Raw genomic sequence first — 19,487 nt, forward strand, 5'->3', positions numbered from 1 at the left:
TTAGAGGATTAATACTGTTACAAGGCAAGTATTTAAAGGAGCCTTAAGGTACAACTTAATAGGAGAACAGCCTGTCAGTGTGCATCTGAAAACCACACCCTGTTAAAAGGTGGTGATTCTGCTGGAAAGTATTTTGTGGGTTTTGCTGACTCACTGGAGTGGCTGGTTTGTTACCTTTGCCAGATAAAAAAGAAACAAAAGGAGCTCTCAAGCAGCCTGAGTGTGCATTTGTGTGTCTGTGTGTATGCGTTTGTGGATTGAGGGATATATACTGACACTACAGGAGAGAACGCTGAACGCAGTCATTACAAGGAGAGCATCCAATCTGCAATTTCATGTTTTTTATGCATTATATACTGTCTGTATTTGTCAATAAATAAGAATAAGAGAACCACTACTGGATACCGACACTCTGCTTTGCTGTTTTGTTCAGAATGGTTATTGTACCATTTGATTAGTGACTGGCATTTTCTGATGTGTTATGATTTCACTGTCTCTTCTGCTACAGATATAGACGAATGCCAGCAGCGATCACTTTGTACAAATGGACGCTGCAGGAACACAGAAGGATCTTTCAGATGTATTTGTAGTCAAGGCTATGCACTATCATTCACTGGAGATCAGTGTGAAGGTAAGTTTGTAGACTTAAGCTGATTCATTTTTTTTCAATGAGATCTTGAGAATTTCAGCTATAGGCATGAACCCTTTTGATAATGGGGCAGAAAGACAGACTGCTTCTGTTTCTTTCTCTGTGCTTTACTGTCAACCATTCAACAGTCCCCACCTACACAGGCACGTATGTAATGGATTCTTAGAAATAGTCCCTGTCATCTTTCCACATACAAGAAATCAGCACATGTGTTTCCAACAGTAAGATTGGAAGAGCAGTTGACATTATTACCAAAAACAATTAAGTCTTTCCAAACCTTGTTGCTCAAAATCTGACTCAGAGGTTCTGTATTACAAAAGCTTCTGCCAGCATATATTATTCATATGGGGCTCTGCTAAGTTAAAACTCCTTCTCCAGCTGTTTTGGGAACCTGTAGCCAGCCGCCACAACTCCACATGTGCATTGGCAGGAAAGAATTTAGTATAAGATAAACTCCAGGGGGATCTGCTGGAGCTCACAGCTTTCACTGTCTCAGAAGGCAGTCTGCATACTGAGCTTCTAAAAACAAAAATAAGAGGTGAAAGAGGTACAGTAAATGTAGGGAGAAATGCTGTGTTATAGAAACCAGAAACATTTATTAACTCTCTCGGAGAACGATTTAATTGCCCACTAATTGGCAAACAGTTTTTTTCTAATGAATTCTTTCAAAGCTACTTCTTCTTCTCCATCGTTGGCTATACCACCTGATACGGTCAGTCTGCTGTGCTAGTCATGGTCACCTTGAGTGTGTGAGGTTACTTAGTAATGAATTTCAGGAAAGACTGTACCTCAGTTGCTTCCTTATCTCACCCTAGGAGTGAGGGAGGAGAAAAAAGCTCCCAGTTAAAGTCTCACCATGCATGTGGTATTTGCACATAAAAGCTTTCCAGTATCTGGTGTACTTTCTGTAGCTGCTGATACCATGGAAGACACAGTTTCCTACTGGTGTTCTACCTAATAGTGTTCTGCTGCTAGGTTATCCTCCATACAGCACTCTAGGAAGCAGTTCCCACCTTCTCCCCCACAGCAATAGGTCAGGAACTCTTCAAGTGATAAAGGCAGAAGAGCCAGTCCCCCTGAGAGAACCAAAAGGTATCTTCTCAAGTCAAAACCTGTAATATCAAGCCAGACTTTGTAATCAATAATACTAATTGTCCGTATTCAGTGAGTGATAGCATCTCTTGAAGTTTTCACCAACAAGGAATAAGAATATCTTACAAAATCTCCTCAGCACAGAGATCCTGTGGTCACAGAAGAACTTAACACAATCTTCTCAAAGTTCCTGGTGAATACCAGCATCACTTGCATCAGCTTCAAGAAATGTGGGCTGATGATGCAAGGCACTAGAATTCAAAGAATTCTGTCAAAGAATTTTGTTCTCACATAACTTCATGAGTTGCAACAGATGCAGAGATGCTGTGTCAAGAATCAAAGAAAAATGTGATGGAATGGATCACTGGTCCATCCTACCTCCCAGAGGCAGAACAGACCATATGGTGTCACTCCTGACAGGTACCAGTCTGACCTGCTCTGAGCAGGCTTCAGCAGATGAGATTCCAAAGGTCTCTTCAAGCAGCCTGTGCAGTGCTTTGTTGTCCTTGTGTTAGATTTTCTTTTTTCCCAAATGCATGATGGTAATCTTCTGTTGCTGCAGTTTAATTCACGAGTTCTTACCTTGTCCACCTTCAGCAATAAAGGCTCTTTCTTCTGCATAGCAGAGGGAGATGGTGAGAGAGTGGGATACATAACTATTTCAAGCATTTTTGGTTCCTCAGGAAGAAGTGTTCCAAACCATCAAGTCTGCAGAGAGAAGTTTTGAATTAGTAAATGCTGTTAGCATGTGTGAGCATATGAAATGGTGAGTTAAACCATCTTGTAGTGAAGAAGAGCAAATGAAATACAGAAATTAAGTCCATTGTAGCTGAGGACCAAATGTTGTCAGAACTTCTCTTCAGACTGCTTTGGTGCATTTCATACAGCCAAGTAGTCATGGGGACTGTTGATGCTCTCCATCGCTATGCAGTGGCCTCCCAGGGCAAATTCATGCTTTATCAGCTTCTCTTCCTTGATCCTGTTCAAGGGCAATTTTCAAGAAATAATAATTTAAGAAGCCCTCAAGGCAAAAGAAGGGGTATTGGATCATACAAGGAAAAAGAGTAAAACTACTTCCTCATCCTAGGGTCTTTGTCTCATTTGCAACAGTCTGTAACCACATCTTTTGGCTTCTTCACTCAGTGGCAGAGTGGTTAATTTCTGTAGAGACAGTTTGTTCACTGAAGATTTTCATAAATGTTACAAGTCCTGTAAAAAATCTATTCATCCCTTGAAGTAGAAGAAATTATTTCGTGCTTTCATGATATCCTTTCAGTATTTTCTGAAATACAGAATATTACAGACTGGTTTTTGCACCTTTGAAATGGAATTTGAACAGACTGTGCTTGTTCTGTTGTCATTAAGAACACCTGTTTTTCCTCACCTTGTGATGTAATTATTTTTGAAGGCTCCTTAAAGCATTCAGTGCACCTTTCGGGAACTCAGTTGACTACAAGCTTAAATCTCACGTTCTTTTCATGGCTTTCCTTATGACTCAGTTCAGCCAGATATGTGCATGGACCACAGGGCAGAGCTTCCATAAAGAGAGTATCACTGTGAGAAGACATCCAGTGTTTCTTCATGATGGCTTCTGATTTTTTGCTTAGCCTATTTACCTGATTTCTAACACAGGTAAAGAGGAGGACAAAAACAGGACAGAGAAGACAAAAACTGTGGGTACAGCGAAGCACAGTTGTGTGAAAAGAACAGAGTCGTGCAAATTCTGTCCAGTTTCTCAGACTTAGGGGTGGATGGATGGGCATTTGCCACATCAGAGAATACCCAAAAGTGTATCAGGCCATAAAACCACAGTGATGGGCAAATCACTTGCAAGAAATGTGCGTAATTATTTAATAAGGATTTCTTCTACTTCAGAAGCTTTCTTAAAAATGTAGCAGCTCAAGAAGCAGTTTGCTGGTTTGATCATTATACATTTGTGCAGACTTCTAGGGATATTGCAGAATTATGCTGTGCTCGTTTTCAGCTGTGCATTTTACAGCTCTCTGGCTAGTGGTTTTGCCTGGAAGCCTTTGCACAGTATTCCACTTGCTTAAGAATAAAGTTAATTTGCAAATAGTTGTTCTATACATTGGTGTGTACATGCTGTGTATTCATCCTTGCACTGAAGGCTTCAGAAAACAAAAAAGCTGGACTGAGACCTTCAGTTCTATCTGAGAGCAGTAGTCCATGTGTCCATTCCTCTCATAAATGCCTGTATACCATGTAATCCAAGGCCAAAGTACCTGTAGAGACTTGCTATTATCTGCTTGGAAATGAGTAGCCTGGAAGTACAGCCCACCATCCTCAGCTGGTCTGTACACACAACCTTCTACCTGAAGATAGAAAAAGAAGTTATTTCCTAGTAGTCAGAGATCTTCAAGATGTGTGACCACATATATGTTTATATTCTATCTGCCTTATGTTCTCATTCAGCATCTTGTTCTTGAGACGAAGTGACATTGAGACTTTCTGCTGTGTTGCCCTGAAAATGAGGGAACACAAAGTGAGTGAACCTGTGGCCTTGTCACAACAGACATGAAGTATAAATGTGTTCCAGCTGGGCTTACATATCAACTATACATCTCAAAGAACTCAGGTTACTGGAAAAGAGTCAGGTTACTGGAAAAGGAGGCTCTAGTGTTCTCCTAGGAGCCTACAGAGATTCTGCTAGCCAGAATGCTCAAGACACGTACGTTTAAAGGGTAGTAAAAAGCACTGAAGATCACAAGCATGAATTACTGTCTCTGATTTTTCTGGACATTCTTATGCAGCAACCATAGGACCTGTGAAAAGTTGCATTTTAGAGCAGGAGGTATGCACCTTATGGAAAATAATGAGTTTTGACTGAATTTGGCAGAAGACACCTTCTTGTTGTGAGACTTGGCATTAACTCAGCGCAAGGGAGTCATTCATTTTTTTCCCTCATGTTCCTAGTCAAAATTAATTGCTGTTTTAAATAAGCCACAATTTATTTCTCAGTTCAAAAATTATTATAAAACATGTGGTTATCAAAAGGTCACAACTTTGTCAGCATTAAGTGCAGTTTTATCTGCAATAACATTCATTTATCTAAGAAAACTATTCCTATTTCTTATTTTTATCAAATAGATTAAATCCCAAGGATAATTGCAGTCTGATACAGCGTGGGCTTTCCAGAGATAAGTGTAGAAATGAGGGCATGTCCTCATTTTTAATTACAGTTATTTTTCATTCCTGCAACACAGGAAAAAGTTACAATTCTAATCAGCTAGAATCCATGCTTAAGAGATGAGAATAATCAAAAGCAGTGGAAAAAGTCTTTGATAACTGTTTTTCAAAGGAAACTGTCTGCATTATCTGAGCAATAGACTCAGTGAATTATGAGGTAGGGCACTGTGAAGGCAGGGGGAAATTGCTTCTCAGATGCTTCTTTTATTTGACTCTTTCTGTTTGCTTTTAAAACTTGGGGGCACAGTCATCAAATGGCTTGTGATCTTCAGCTGTAGTGAAAAAAACTGTATAATATTGCTGGAGGGTAGGCACTTACTGAGTTAATCGTGTACCCACAGGATTAACAGAGCTGTGCTCTGTTTCCTCCATTGGGTTGCCTTTAAGCCCTTTGAAAGACAACACCAAGACTTTAGGTGGGAACAATGCCAGTTCTTGAAATACTTGATTACTTTGTATCTGGTTTATATCCTGAAACTTGCCCTCCTATGTGTCAGTCAAAACATTTATCCCATGGATATCAAGACACAGTCTGCCGGCCTGAGGCTTGATGTGTAGTGTACAGGCAGCTGGGAGGTAGACTGCATTCCCTGACTCTGGACCTGGATTTATGGCTTGGATGCTGCACTGTGCAAAAGCAGCTTTTCTGCCTTGCAACCAAGCTGCTAAGCCTGTGAAAGGGCTTTATTGCATCACATGAGCTGCATGAAACAGTAACTATTGACACATCAGTATGTGCAGTGCGGTCCCTATCCTACAAGCCTCCTATCCATGCGGTTGTTTTGTGAGCAGTCTCTGCAGGCATGTCTTGTCTGGTGTATGACGCACCAGTTCTGCTTTAGCTTGCCCATACTCTGGATGCCATCTGAGTCACATCACTTCCAGCTTAGGGATCTCTGTGTAGTGCTCTAAACACGTCCAGAGATGCCTATTGCATGTTTTGCATTAGTAGGCAATTTCAATGTCTGTCTTCTAAATGTACGGCTGCTTGGATTTCTTGTTAACTGCCTTACTGTAACACCATGGTCACCATTGGAGTAGGGTAAAGAGTGGTGTAAAGGTTTGTTATGATAGCTTTCATGACAGATGCAGATGGCATATTAGATGTGTTCACTAGGAATAAATGACATACAAACTCAAAGCTCTCTAGACATACAAGAAGCCTGATGATACGATGAAAGGAGAATTAAATGGACATCCTAAAGCTTAATAAACATGATTTCCACACGTGTGCACATGGTTATTATAGGGCATTGTAGCTTCAAATTGCTATGTTAATATCTAAGTTTTATCAGTTTTTGCATTATCTAATAATTCGGTGATATTTTTGTTTCAGATATTGATGAATGCCTGCGAGACAGTGATATTTGCCTTCGAGGAAATTGCATTAACACTGATGGGTCTTACAAATGCACTTGCCCAGATGGCTTCCAGCAGATAGCGAATAGGGGATGTCAAGGTATGAAGTAGCTATAAAAAAATACCTGGATCATTATAATAAATGTGCAAGTTTGTAAGCATAAGTTGTGATAGTCACAGATCATGCTAAGGGAGAGAAACCCATTTGTAAATTGTAGTACTTTTTTTTCCCATTTTCTATTTCTCTCTGTAAATATATGCTGAGAAACTTTTTCAAGAGGCTGAAGGGAGCAGGAGACTGGACTTTTCCTTGGCACCTCTCTAATACACAGTTTGGACTTGAGCTGAGAGTCTGATTTCCAGCTCGTCTATGTTGAAGACCTTGTGCAACCAACAGTAAATTTGCTGTAAAAGTTCTGAGTATTTTTTGTGGCTGCTTTCTAATTCAGAAAATGTTGCATTCAACTCAAGGAAGTGACCTATTAGACCTTGCTTTAGCAGATAAAAGAGAATTGTTCGTAAACTATAAATCAAAGCCAGCTTTGATACTCTATTCTCTTCACTGTATAAAGTAGTAGTACATAGGCTTCATTTTTAAGTGGATAAATATAGCAAAACAGGAAGTACTTATAAGCCAGCCAAGGGACAGACAGTATTGACAGTATTTTTAACAGAAAAGTATGAATGAAAATTAAAAATCCATTTCAGGTAAGAGCACCACACTTGAGAAAGAAAACCACCAACCCTGAGAAATAACTTGCTGTAGAGGGGAGTGAGACTGCTGGAGAAATAGCCAGATCAACATCAAAACAAATGGAAGAAACGAGCTGATACAATGAATACTGACATGTTAGAATAGCAAAGAATTGGATGCGGTGAAAGAGCAATAAAGGGGGATCTTTGGCTAGCAGAATTGAGCATGGTTAGACTTTTTTTACTGGGCTGAGAACTTGTTAAGCTCTTACAGGATGCAATAGTGGGATTTTTGTTTGTCAAGGATGGGTGTCTTCAGTATATTTTCTTGTTCTGTACTTTTCACTGGACAAGGGTAGCCATACTTGTATCGTAAATGATAACTTCTTTACATTTCAGCAGTACTTTCCAAATGATTTAAATGTCAGCTAGAATGAGACATTTTGAAATGAGTGAAAGTTGGTTCTGTCAGGGTTCTGTAATAGCAAGAAAAAAAACCACGTAACATTTTTTGAGAAAACTTACCTGGAGATACGAAATGCATGGCAAGAGATCCAGATAACAGGCCACTAGTGCCAAGTGAGCAAACAATATGTGTTTCAAAATATCTGTATCTATATTGAAAAAGGGATCTCAGTCATGCTTGTAGGATAATGGTCTTCCTTATGGGACACGGTTACTGAGAAGGATTTAGGGGTCAGCAACACTCGGCTGAATGTGAGCTTCCAGTGCAACCCTATGGCCAGTAGGACTAACGCACTCCCCAGAAGACTGGTAAATCGGAATATGCAGCAGGAGTAAGCCAGGTTTTTTTCCCTCTAGTTTGCACTGATACCACTGCTCTTGGCACATTGTACACACAGTACACTGACATTCTGGTGCCCACAGTTCAAAATGGAGGCTGAGCAGTCAGAGATGAACCCCAAAAAACTGATGGCCAGGGGAGGGGAATGGATTGAATGCTTTAAAACCGGGGTTTTTTGTTGTACAAAATTAAAAAAGAAAAAAAAAAGAGAGGTGACGTGAGCATAGCCGTATTATATTCAAAGGAAACAGTAACAGAAAGTAGAACGCTATTAAATTGAACTGGCAAAGTTATCACAGAATGCAGTGTCTGCAAGTTGAATCTGGACTAGTGATAGGAATTAGAAACATGTTTTGGTAAGAAGCAAATCTGCAAGAGTCCAAAACATTAGAAAGGGACCAGTTTGCTCTTTCAGATAAATTATACTCCATTGCCCTAACATTGTTAATTTTCTTATCTTTTAATACATCAGTCTACCTGGTTTGGCAGCTGGAAGAACCTGACAGCTTAGTCTTGAGAACAGGGTGGGTCCTAGAAAGCACTGTACTGTCCTTCTCACTGGTCTGCCACCTCACCTGACTGTCAGAGATTTTCAGGAAGCGTGCCACTGGTCTGCATTTACTGTGAATTCAGAGAAAACTTTATACATGTAGGTGTTGTATGAAGCACAGTGCACTGACTTTTCCCTGTGCACCTCCCACAGATAGTACCCTTCCCCCGAGCTGCCTCTGTTCTTTCCACATGTGCCATGACTTCAGGACACTGGCCTGGAAAGTTTACACACAGGACAAAATCAGTCTGCATCTAAAGAGAACTCTGTAATGGGTGTCACGGGTCTTGAAATGATGGTATTGAAATCATGATTTCTCCAGTCTGTGAAAATACTGCCTACTGTGATGTGTTTTGTATGGCTGTAACAATGGCCAGAACCTAAGCAACAAAAGACACAGTTAAGAATAAGAAATTCTAGTATCTGTGATGGATGGATGAGCCACATGTGTAAGTTTTGTTTGTAACTTCGTGTTTGATCTCAGCATGGTGTTGAAAACTTCTTAATAGGTTTTTGTAAAGCAAAATACAAAAGTGCAATTACAATGTGAATGGTAATTCATGTGAAAGCAGTACCTCCTTAATGATTAAATGCAGTCCTTAAGCACTGATGGCAGGTTTTGTTGTTAAGATGAGAGATCGGTTAGAAAGCAGTGCTTGGGGTTTAAATTCACAAGTTTGAAAGGCAGTGTTTGAAAAGTGCTTTCTGTGTTAAAAAAGAAAAACAAAAACAAACCACAACCAAAGAAAAGCAATGATGACAGGCTCTTGTATAGCAACCTTTTGGGAACATTCCCACTCCCCATCAGCATTTGGCTTGAAATTATACAAAATCAGCCTACTGGGAAAGATGCAAGTCTAGACCTGCTGGTAATGCATGGATCCAGATGCACAAGCTGACCAGCACGCAGCAGTCAGAAAGCAATGAGGTGGAGCAGTCTGAGAATTCCCTTAACACAGAAGAAATGTTGGCTAGTACAGAGCTTGTACTGATAACTCATAAACCACTCTCATCTGCTCATCATCACAGATAGTGATGCAGGGAGAGTATGATGCAGCAGAACATACTGATGCCTATACAGAGCTTAAGAATGATCCCAGAAGATTTGGTTACTCTGGAAAATGAGCCCCATTTACATAGCTCTTTGCATAGCTGCAGCTGGTGGAATTCAAAGCTGCTTTTAAGACTAATGGAACTTAGGCTGAATATTGAAGATATCATGATTTGCAAAGCAATTAATGTGTCTGTTTTCAGATATCAATGAATGTGAGAGATCTGACCTTTGCACACCTCATGGGGAGTGTCTAAACACAGATGGTTCCTACCAGTGCATATGTGAAAGGGGCTTTTCTGTATCTGCAGATCACCGAAGATGTGAAGGTGAGGCAAGTTACAATAATGGATTCCTATTGATTTGCTGTTATTACTTGGGCGAGAAAAGTGGTCATTTTGGGTCTGATACCCCAAATCCACTATTAACTCTGCAGTCTGCCATCTAAGGTCCTTTGTGTTTTTTCTTGTAAGTGCCTGGTACGTTATACTGCTGTTTGAATCTTAAGAAGTGTAACAGGAAATGTACGAAATGGGCAACATAATGGAGTTAATGTTTGTTACGAGCTGTATTTTACTTTTCTTGATTTCTAATAATTTTGTTGTCTTAATAGTAGATTACACAATGAATACTGACCTAACTGTGGCAAAGAAGGGAATGACATTCTGATGTTAAGATATATGAAAGCAGTAGACACCTGCAATAATGTGAAAATACCTTCATAGATGAGAAATTATTTCTGTCTTATATTTATTTCTCGCATCCTTGCTATATATAAAATGCATGTAAAGTGAGTTTGGAACTCACGCTTCTGATGAGGTTCAGTGGGTAAGACCTTCTTGAAATGGCAGAAATGGAGTAAATAATACCAGTAATCAGATCTTTACAGGTCTAAAGCCAGTTAATGGCATGCGCGCACTTGAGGTGATGCTGCTCTTCTACACTGAATTTAAAAAAGGAGAGTCGTGCTCAATGATACCAAGAAGATAAGCAGTTTTGTGTAGTCAGTGATGCTGGCAGAAAACAAAAACCCCCCTCGTTTACTTTCTACTTCCCCTCATTTACATTCTGGATGATGAATGGCTGTTCTCATGGATGAGAGGGCTGTTCAAGGCAAGAAGCCTTGTGGGAAAAGTTCAGAAGGGGAAAAAAAATCATGCTAGTAGTTCGGCAGAATGCATGTAGAGGAGAAGCACTGAGCAGATCATAGCTCACTGTTACAACCTACAGCTAGTGGATCCCTAGCATCCAAGAATTAAGCAAACTGTTCTCTGTCCCAGATTATAGGCCAATAGATCCATATTTGATTTGTTTTCATGGCCCAGCTCTTCTCATAGTTCACTTAGGGACAGTGAAAAGGTTCTTCCTTCAGCGGTGGCGGTGTGTTGAAACTTCTGACTGTTGCATCTATTCCCCCTACTTTTACCAGAGGGTAATAAGCATTATGGCATTATTATCTGAGCAGGCATATAACCTGCTATATGCCATAGTTAGTATATAACTATATAGGTTAACTATAACCTGCTACATGCTATAGTTAGTGATATAACAGCTAATGAAATGTAATACACTGCTGGTACGAGTACTGTTATGCTGATGTAAGGGGAGTAAGTGCTGTATATTTAGGTATAGTATGACATCACACACACTCTTTGTGGTTTAGTTATTATTGATAACCAGAAAGAATTCCGCAGTATTTTTAGTGCTTTTCCTTCTCTAAACATTTACTTTATTTTGTAATCATGGCATAAGTCAAAAGAGACACTCTTACTGCCAAGACAAAAGCCTGGTCAAGTAGGCTGAAGAGAGTGAATCTGAATAACTCCAGTGATTGATGGACAAGACAGTATTTTGTGATTTCAAGTAATGAAGATAATTCCAAAGCATTTTAAAGGACTCTTTTGGCAGCATGTACCAATGTTCATATTTCACCCAATGTTAAGGAAGGATATGGTCAAATATCTTCAGTTTCTCCACAAGAAAAGTAGTAGCAGGTGCTTTGCTTCACTGCTGAGCATAGCTAAAAAAAAGTGGTCAGAGAAGAATGCAGCCTGCTTTAGTAGAAACCAAACACTTTATTCCAAACCAAAGTTATAAGAACACTTACTAACCTTGTGAAATCAAACTCTCAGAAATTAAAGAAGGCAGAACTGAATAGAAACACAACTTTAAAAAAAAAGTCAGTGGCATCTAAGTCTGGGAGGGATGTACCAGAAAAAATGAGCCCCCCTGTCTGGATAAAGTAGCCCAGTTCTAAGGAAAGGGTTAGTACGAAGTTAATCTCTATATCTCCATTAGGACAAAAAGCCCAAGCTTTTACGAAATAGAAAAAGATGAAATCAGAAGATCTTATTTCCAGAATTGTGAATAGTTTTGGAACATTTTAATGAAGAATCAAACAACACGTACAAAACCAGTTGAGCATGCTTCACAAGTAATCAGCGGTGTGTATGGAATACAGATCAGACTTTATATTCAGCACTTGGAAAAGTATTTTAATAACTTGGCGAAGCAAGGGTACTTCTAGTCTTCTGAAACAGCAGAAGCAGTTCTGAAACTGCCACAGTTAGTTTCTCCATTCTGTCATTTTAATAAAAACAATTCTAGAGTTGAAAAAACTCACTTTGAGGGAGCACTGGTGGCATCATTGTTAGTGTTTGTAGTGGTGTCTGCTTCACGTGAAAGGCAAGATGAAACAAAAGGAACAGAAACAAAAGGAGCATATGACATTCCAGGTACTAAGATGTGGCTTCCAGCCACAGGAGCTACTGTTCTTTACACTGGGTGCCTCTGTGAATTTACTTCTAGTTAAGTGAGTGAGATTAACTGTTTATACCATCAGAGAAAGAACCTGAGGAAATTTTGCTGGATTCACACGCCTCTTTGTACCTGGGGAGCAGATTTTCCGTATCTCCAGACTTGTTTTGTATGAGCTTGACTCATTTTTTTTGAAAAGTCAGAAACAACAGCAACATAAAACATTCAAGAACCCCATGTGGTTCAGTTCTGGCATGGAGTTTTTGTGTCCATTGGCCGAAGTAAACTGAACAGCTGTGGAGACTGTCTTCTTCCAAGGTGTAGACAAACTTTTGTTGTGGCAGTGACATTCCACTGCCACCTGGCCCCAGGCTCAGCAATTTGGCTGCACCAGAATCTCTGAAAAGGAGGTTCTTGGAGCACTCCTTTGCTCCCTGCTGAGCTCTCTGGTGTTCCTGTAAAGGCAGCATTTTACCCAGTTGGCTGCTAGTCAATGGGTTGGCAAAAACTCAAGTTCTCTGGCGCTTAAGTCAGTACCCTGCCCCAAGCGCCTCTTCTGTCTCCATGTCCAATCCCATACGTGTCTCAGTGGCTCTCTCACTTTTCCCTCTCTCTGCTCCAAGACCCAGGCTTCACTGCCTACCTCAACAGGTATGCCAAAATAACTTGCACATCCCACCAGATCTCTCCAACCTCTCCTTCTTCCTTTCCCCTCACTTACTGTCTTGTATCCTGCCATCCTATACTAGTCCACTGAATAAGTCAACATGTCTGAGCCTTTTGGATACTTGCATGGGGCATTCACAAATCATTCTGTGATCAAAGAGTAATGTACAAATCTGTACACAAAGATGCTACATTGTCAATTGCTTAAGATGTCTGCATACGTAAGTAGTCTGAAAACTGGCGGCACAAAGAGCAGAGCTGCGAACAGTGCATAACTGTTACCTCTGCCACCACAGGCATTTTAAGATAATAAATGTTTGCTGTAACTGCGTGTCAGAACCATAACTTGCCTGTATATAGGGAAGACAAGGCAACTAAGAAAACCGTATGGTAAATCTAGGACTGCTCTTGGGGCAGAGTATTATCTGTCACATGGAGTAAATTTTATGCAGTAGACAACTTCACAGCTTCGCTAAATCTCTGGTTAAATGTGTAAGAAAGCTCAGGATCCTGCCAAACATAGATTCAAGTATACATCTCCAGTGGCCCGTCTGAGCTACCTTCTTATTTCCCAGTGGGTAATCACAGACTTCACCAGCCTTCTCACAGTTGGTGACGGAGATGTTTTAGGGCATCCGCTACTACTTACCTGGATGCTGGCTAGAGAAGTAAGACCACAAAGGGAAAAACAAGAATCTCTTTCTTACCCGCATCATGGTAACGTTGGAATGACCATCCAGCATTTTTGCCTCTAGATGGCCGAAGTCTTTATTCAAATGCATATTTTTATAATTTTATCATTATGTGATTTTTATGTATGGATGTTATGGGCAGCCCTGGAAGTCTCAGAATCAGACCTCTGTCCCCTAAGCACTTTATAGAACTGTTCTAGAAAACACTTCCTCTTCCAGCCACTTTGCCATGTAAGTAGATTTCAGTGAGATTTAAATCACACCTGGGGTTAGGCATGCCTTCATCTTGTTCAGTTTGGCAGAAAACAGGAACACAGTGTTGAGCTGAACAGGAGTGCGCTTGAGCACACACGTTTTGCCTTTCTTTAGAACCTGATGATGTTAGATCAAAGGAGTTTTGATTAAAGCAAGCAGCACTGAGTCATGGATTCTAAACCAGGTTCTAATTACAGAGAACTGCTTTAGTCACTATATAGACACAGGATTTATTAGTTTCATATTTAGTTTTTCTCCCTGTAGCAACAGAATTGCTGATTACAAGCCTCTTGCTCTACAGGATGATTAAAGAAACAAATGCCCTTTCTGGCTATAAAATAGGAGTCCTTTGAGCAAGCTGTCTAGATAAGGGAAAATATTTGGGGCTTGGACCTTCTCTGTAATTTTCCATGCACCGAAAAATCCAGTCATGTTCAGACTGTGTACTTTGGAAAAACCAAACTATCTTCTGTGGCTATATTATATACTAAATTAGGACACTTGCTGCAATCACAAGTTTTGTTTCTGCAGCTTTTTAGTCAATGACCTTAATTTACCTTTGGAGAACCAGCTGCATGATCCATTCCCCTATATGTTTCCTTCAACATTTAGCTACTAAGGAAGAGAAATACTGTAATTTAGGTAATTCTAAAATCCCCAGTTGTAGTTCCTTCTCTCTAGGCTTTTAACAGAGTAACTGTCTCATGGCTCAGGAACTTTTGTTGTTAAACTATAGCTGGACACTGAAAATACAAACACTGTATTAATCCCTGTTGTCTTAAATTCCTCTATGTCAATCCACCACTGTTCACTCATTTTGAATTACTTCGCTTTTCTTAACAGGGAATAAGAGAGAGTATTCACATTTTTTGACCAGATATGTGAAACTCTGAGGATCACAAGATTAAATACTAAAATATGTTACACAGGTATAGTGCACAGCAGCAAGAGGTTGTGCGTAGTCTCTTCTGGCCTAGCTGGATTGGATTCTAAACTGTTCAGACCCCAGCCACAGCTCATAAGAAAAGCTGGTTTTCAAGACCCATAAAAACTTCTTCCTGAGGCAGGCAGAGCATATGTGAATGAATTTGAGCACTTGGGGAGCAAGAGGGCAGCACAACAGGTAACCTGCGTGGATGGTAATGCCATGTTGCTAATACTTGGTTAGCTTGGGGACCTGCTGACCACATGGTTTAAAGACCAAGAATTCCCTTTCAGCTGAGCATAAGATACAATTTAAAATGCCCATGCTTGGTGAGCACTGTCAGGAGAATGAGGTGCATCTTTGCTGCCTTTTCTTGGCCTTTGAGACAGCTGTGAAAGGCTGGAGGAGCAGACAGGACTATGCTTGAGCCCTACTCTCACCTTTCAGAAAGACACTAAGCAGCAGCGCTGCTCCCCTGTTCAAAGAAATTGTCTCTCTGGCAGTGCAGGACTCGATCCCACCAGCTTCTTAGTTCAGTGAGTACCAAAGGCCTTCACTGGAGGTAGAATAATGGCAGGCTGCATCATAAATCAAAAGCTAATCACTTTATTCACCGTTTATAATGAAGATGATCCCTGAGGCACAATACAGAAGGCAATTCGAAGCAGACAGCAGCCTTACTTAACAGTCATAATAGTTTCTAGGGAAGAAATGTAACAGTAATTTCTCTGCTTCAAACTGCAGAGGAATTTAGAAGGCAGAAGATACTAATTCTGCTATCCTGGCAGGTCCCCAGTTTCAGTTAATGTTCTTCCTGAAAAACATACCGCAACATCTTTAATGACTACAGATGGTCGTGGCCTTGGGTTTAGGTCTTACTTGGAGTGAAGATAAAAATAATACATTCCTAGCACTTATAATACACTTACAGGTGTATTATAACTTACAGGATCTGCCTTACAGGCAGAACTTACAGATTCTGCCACAAGCAGCTCTGCTTCATTATAGGGTGATGTGCAGTTGAGTCAAAGAACAGACTTACTCAAGCAGATGACTCTTACTTGTAAGGCCAGCAAACCACATATGGGAACTATAAATGAAAGGGCCAGTACAGAAAGCATGGGGGCACTGTAATTGCTCTGCCTACCTGAGTAAGATTATTCATCTGTGTAAATTTACAAGATTAAAGCCAAAAGGCACAGTGCACAGAGAATCACCGCCACACATGCACCATGAATTTCTCTTCTGTGCTGAGAGCCAGAATGAGATCTGTGCACAATGAAATCTTCTGCATAGCGGATGCAACCATGCTCTTGAGCTCTTCTGGTAGGCACAATGGGTCCAGTTTCACACATGTTGTTGACTGTATAATGCTACACTGGCAGAATCTGTAAGGCAGTCAGAGAGATGGTCATATTTAAACTATGCATTATTCTGGTATGTAACATTGTGGCATGATTGGCAGGTTTGGTGGAACAGATGGGAGACAGTTGACCAAAACCATTGCCTGAAGTTTTGTACAAAGTTAACACTGAAACAATCTCTTAAATTGTATGTATGCTCACATTAAATTTTTGTCTCATCCTTTGCGTTTTCCTTCCCAGTGTACAGAGAGGTACAACTGCATCTCTTTGCAAAAATGGCTCTGCTGGGTTTTTGCCCTCTTCAAGCGTGTCTGCCTCTGTCACACACCTTGTCTGATGTTATAATTCTTCCTTGCAGACGTTGATGAATGTGCAAACAGCACAACATGTGGCAGTCATGGGTTCTGTGAAAATATGGATGGCTCCTACCGCTGCCTCTGTTACCAAGGGTATCAGGATCTACAGGATGGGCAAGGGTGTACAGGTGAGTTCTTAGATGCAAGCAGTCTTTCCTGCAAGGTTCTAGTGAGCAGAGTGGCATTATGAGCAAAATGCATTTCTTCACAAGAACATTTTTGGTTTACATTGTTTTTTACTGAAGTTGTACTACTTTACTAGTAAAGTAAGGTTGAGCAGTTGAGCTCTGCGTTACTCAGTGAACTTTGTATGGGAAACTTAACTATGTATCCATTCAATGAGAGTTCGTTATTAGGCTCAAATGGAAACCAACACCAAATAAGTTGAGCCACACATTTCATCTCTGAAAAAAAACCAACCCAAACCACCACAAGAAACCTCACTATTGCTGCACCTCAGGCCCATTCACAAATATAAACCATACGATACTGAAGTTAATACATTAGCCTATTTAAATGCAACATCTGTTTAGTCCTTTAGCTGAATAACCAGAACTCTGTACTACCCCCTGCAGGAAATCATGTCTGGCATGCGGTACAGCCAGTGGGAGTCAGATGGCACACCTCCCTAGGTACATTGTATTTGTACACATTTTAAGATTGGCTTTGAGCTCCAAGAATGGCACCTATCGCCGTGAAAAATGTGACATTTCTGTAAAGGTGTAAATACTACACATTTCTCTTGAGTAATGGGTTTCCAGGTCTGTTGTTAATGGCAGTGGCTGGACCTGAGAACCATCTGAGGCAGCACAAGTTTCTAATAAAAAATTAGTACCGGATCAAGGAAAGGTATTCATTAAGCAGTTTCTTCAACCCAGACTCGGCATGAAACACATTTGCCAGGAACAGAGACCTAAATGGAATACTGAGCAGAGGGGAGTTTGAAGTTTTACAGAAGTGTTTGTATGTGTTTTCTAATATATTAAATAGTTTTATTACAAAATTCTTTATGCCATTTGGCACTTAGTTTGCAACATAGCAATGTTTATCTTTGCATACAGTGACTTTCCATGGGTGAAAACAAATAAAGGAAAAAAAAAAAAAGAATCAAAATCTCGTGTAAAACTAAATTAAATTTTGAGTCGCCAGTGAACTGATTCTGCACCATAAAATAATGTGGGTTTTTTATTGTAGATGTGATATAATATAAAATACTCTTAATTTTTGATGCCAGTTTTCTACCAAAATAATGTTAGGAGAAGGTAAATCTCTTTATTTCCAGGCAACATTCCCCAAATTCCTTAAAACAAAAGTAAGGAATAAAGAAAGATAAACAAAAAATATAAACAAAAAGCTAATAAGTAAGGAAGAAACAAAGAGAAAAAAAATAAGATAAACAAAAATCTAACTACATTTTAGAAGTGCTGAGCAAACCACATGTTAAAATGTATATTTAAGTAAAAATACACAAAATTGCCATTCAGTCATATGACAAGACTTTCATTCTTGATGGATAAGAGATTCAAAGGATAAAGCATTGCCTCCCAAGTTACACTTTAGCAACCCCACTCGATTATAGACATTTTTGAATTGTTGCACACAAATTATGATTTTTAGAGTCTGTCATTAGTAGAAAAGTAGATTTTCAAGCGTAAACTTCAGCAACTGAAAAGGGAGTAAAGTTAAGTGAACCTGACAGTATCTGGTAACCCTTGTTTAAACAGCAGACAACTCTCTCATCAATCAAAAAAGCATTTCATGTTTGACTAGTTAGCAGGCATACAGAATCCAAGTTAAAAATATGTGGGGTTTTGGGGGAGGGGAAATTTGCAGCATTCAGCAGGGGCTCCCTGGGAAACCTGGTGGGTTCCAGAGCAGCCTGTGAGATTGTGCATACCAGAGGCGGGGGGGGGGGTGGTGGTGGTGATGAGATGAGGAATTCATTGTGCAGTGAATGTTCATGAGGAAAATAGGATTTTGTGGAGAAAAGGAAATTCTCTTTTCATACTGCAGTCAGATTGCAACAAAACCTACTCATTGTGCTCCTTGAGTTCAGTGGAATTTTGATCATAAAGTAAGTTAAGAAAACAAAGAAAATTAGTCTGAATCTTAAATCCCAAGAAAAGCGTATTAAGAAAAGCAAGTATTTAAAAATTAGAAAGAACCCCCCCAAAAAAAAAAAAAAAAGAAAAAATTAAAGCCAGTGTTCTGGTCTACAAGCAGCACCTAATCAGCACCTATAAACTGTACTGTGGCTTTCAGGGGCCTTTTTTTCAGAGGACTGACTACTTGTTTATGAATCCACATAGGTATTAGTGAGTTTTTAATCCTTCTCCAGAGATCTTATCTGTAATCTGACAGACAGTATTGGCACAGATACAGCAGATAAAAGATAACTGTCAGTAATGGGTCTGGATTGATTTATGGTTTGGATTTTTCCCCCAGATGTGAATGAATGTGAAATGCTGAGTGGAGTATGTGGCGAAGCCCTCTGTGAAAATGTGGATGGTTCTTTCTTGTGCCTGTGCTCTGATGAAAACCAGGAGTATGATCCGATGACCGGACAGTGTCGCTTCCGTACCTCACCAGGTAAAATGCCAGTAGATTTTTGCATGCTTGGCCTGATTTCCACTGCATATGTAACCAATGGAAAGTTAAAGTTGATTTAAATGCTGGTGTTGCTTTAACTATAACAGAAAAAAGTTGTCTTCTTGAAAGTCTGCGTGAGAGGAAGCTTTTCTAGCATGGAATATGCTATCAGTGAGTCATTAGGAGTGAAAATACAGCAGAAACACCTTTTAATTCTGATGCATCAACAGACTTGGCAGTAATAATGAATAGTTACAGCAGTTGAGAATAAACAGTCTCTTGTTTGCTGTACTGTAAGAATGAAACATGATATGGAAGCAAGTCTCTGATGAGTGAGCTTATTTTCAGTTCAGATTTTTACAAACATCGACTAGTACACTCAGACAATGTTTAATGGGGCATATGATTAAAACCAAAATTTGCATATACCAGTCACCTGTTAGCTTTACCTAGTACTAACGTAAGTCCTCAGAAAAG

General features: G+C 39.9%; 1 protein-coding gene across 5 annotated transcripts in view; it reads left to right on the forward strand.

Annotated features, from left to right (window-relative positions):
• LTBP1 (latent transforming growth factor beta binding protein 1) overlaps nt 1–19,487 on the forward strand; it is a 197,738-nt gene that overhangs the window by 148,124 nt on the left and 30,127 nt on the right. For all 5 annotated transcript variants that reach the window (XM_057415458.1, XM_057415455.1, XM_057415457.1 and 2 more), the window contains 5 exons: nt 509–631; nt 6,285–6,407; nt 9,610–9,735; nt 16,424–16,549; nt 18,867–19,010. In XM_057415458.1, the coding sequence (XP_057271441.1) occupies nt 509–631; nt 6,285–6,407; nt 9,610–9,735; nt 16,424–16,549; nt 18,867–19,010 (642 nt within the window). The remainder of the gene's footprint in view (nt 1–508; nt 632–6,284; nt 6,408–9,609; nt 9,736–16,423; nt 16,550–18,866; nt 19,011–19,487) is intronic.

The sequence above is a fragment of the Pezoporus wallicus genome, unplaced genomic scaffold (genome assembly GCF_028554395.1).
Source record: "Pezoporus wallicus isolate ANWC-B61680 ecotype Strahan unplaced genomic scaffold, APGP_CSIRO_Pwel_v1 contig_5352, whole genome shotgun sequence".
Classification (NCBI taxonomy): Eukaryota; Metazoa; Chordata; class Aves; order Psittaciformes; family Psittacidae; genus Pezoporus; species Pezoporus wallicus.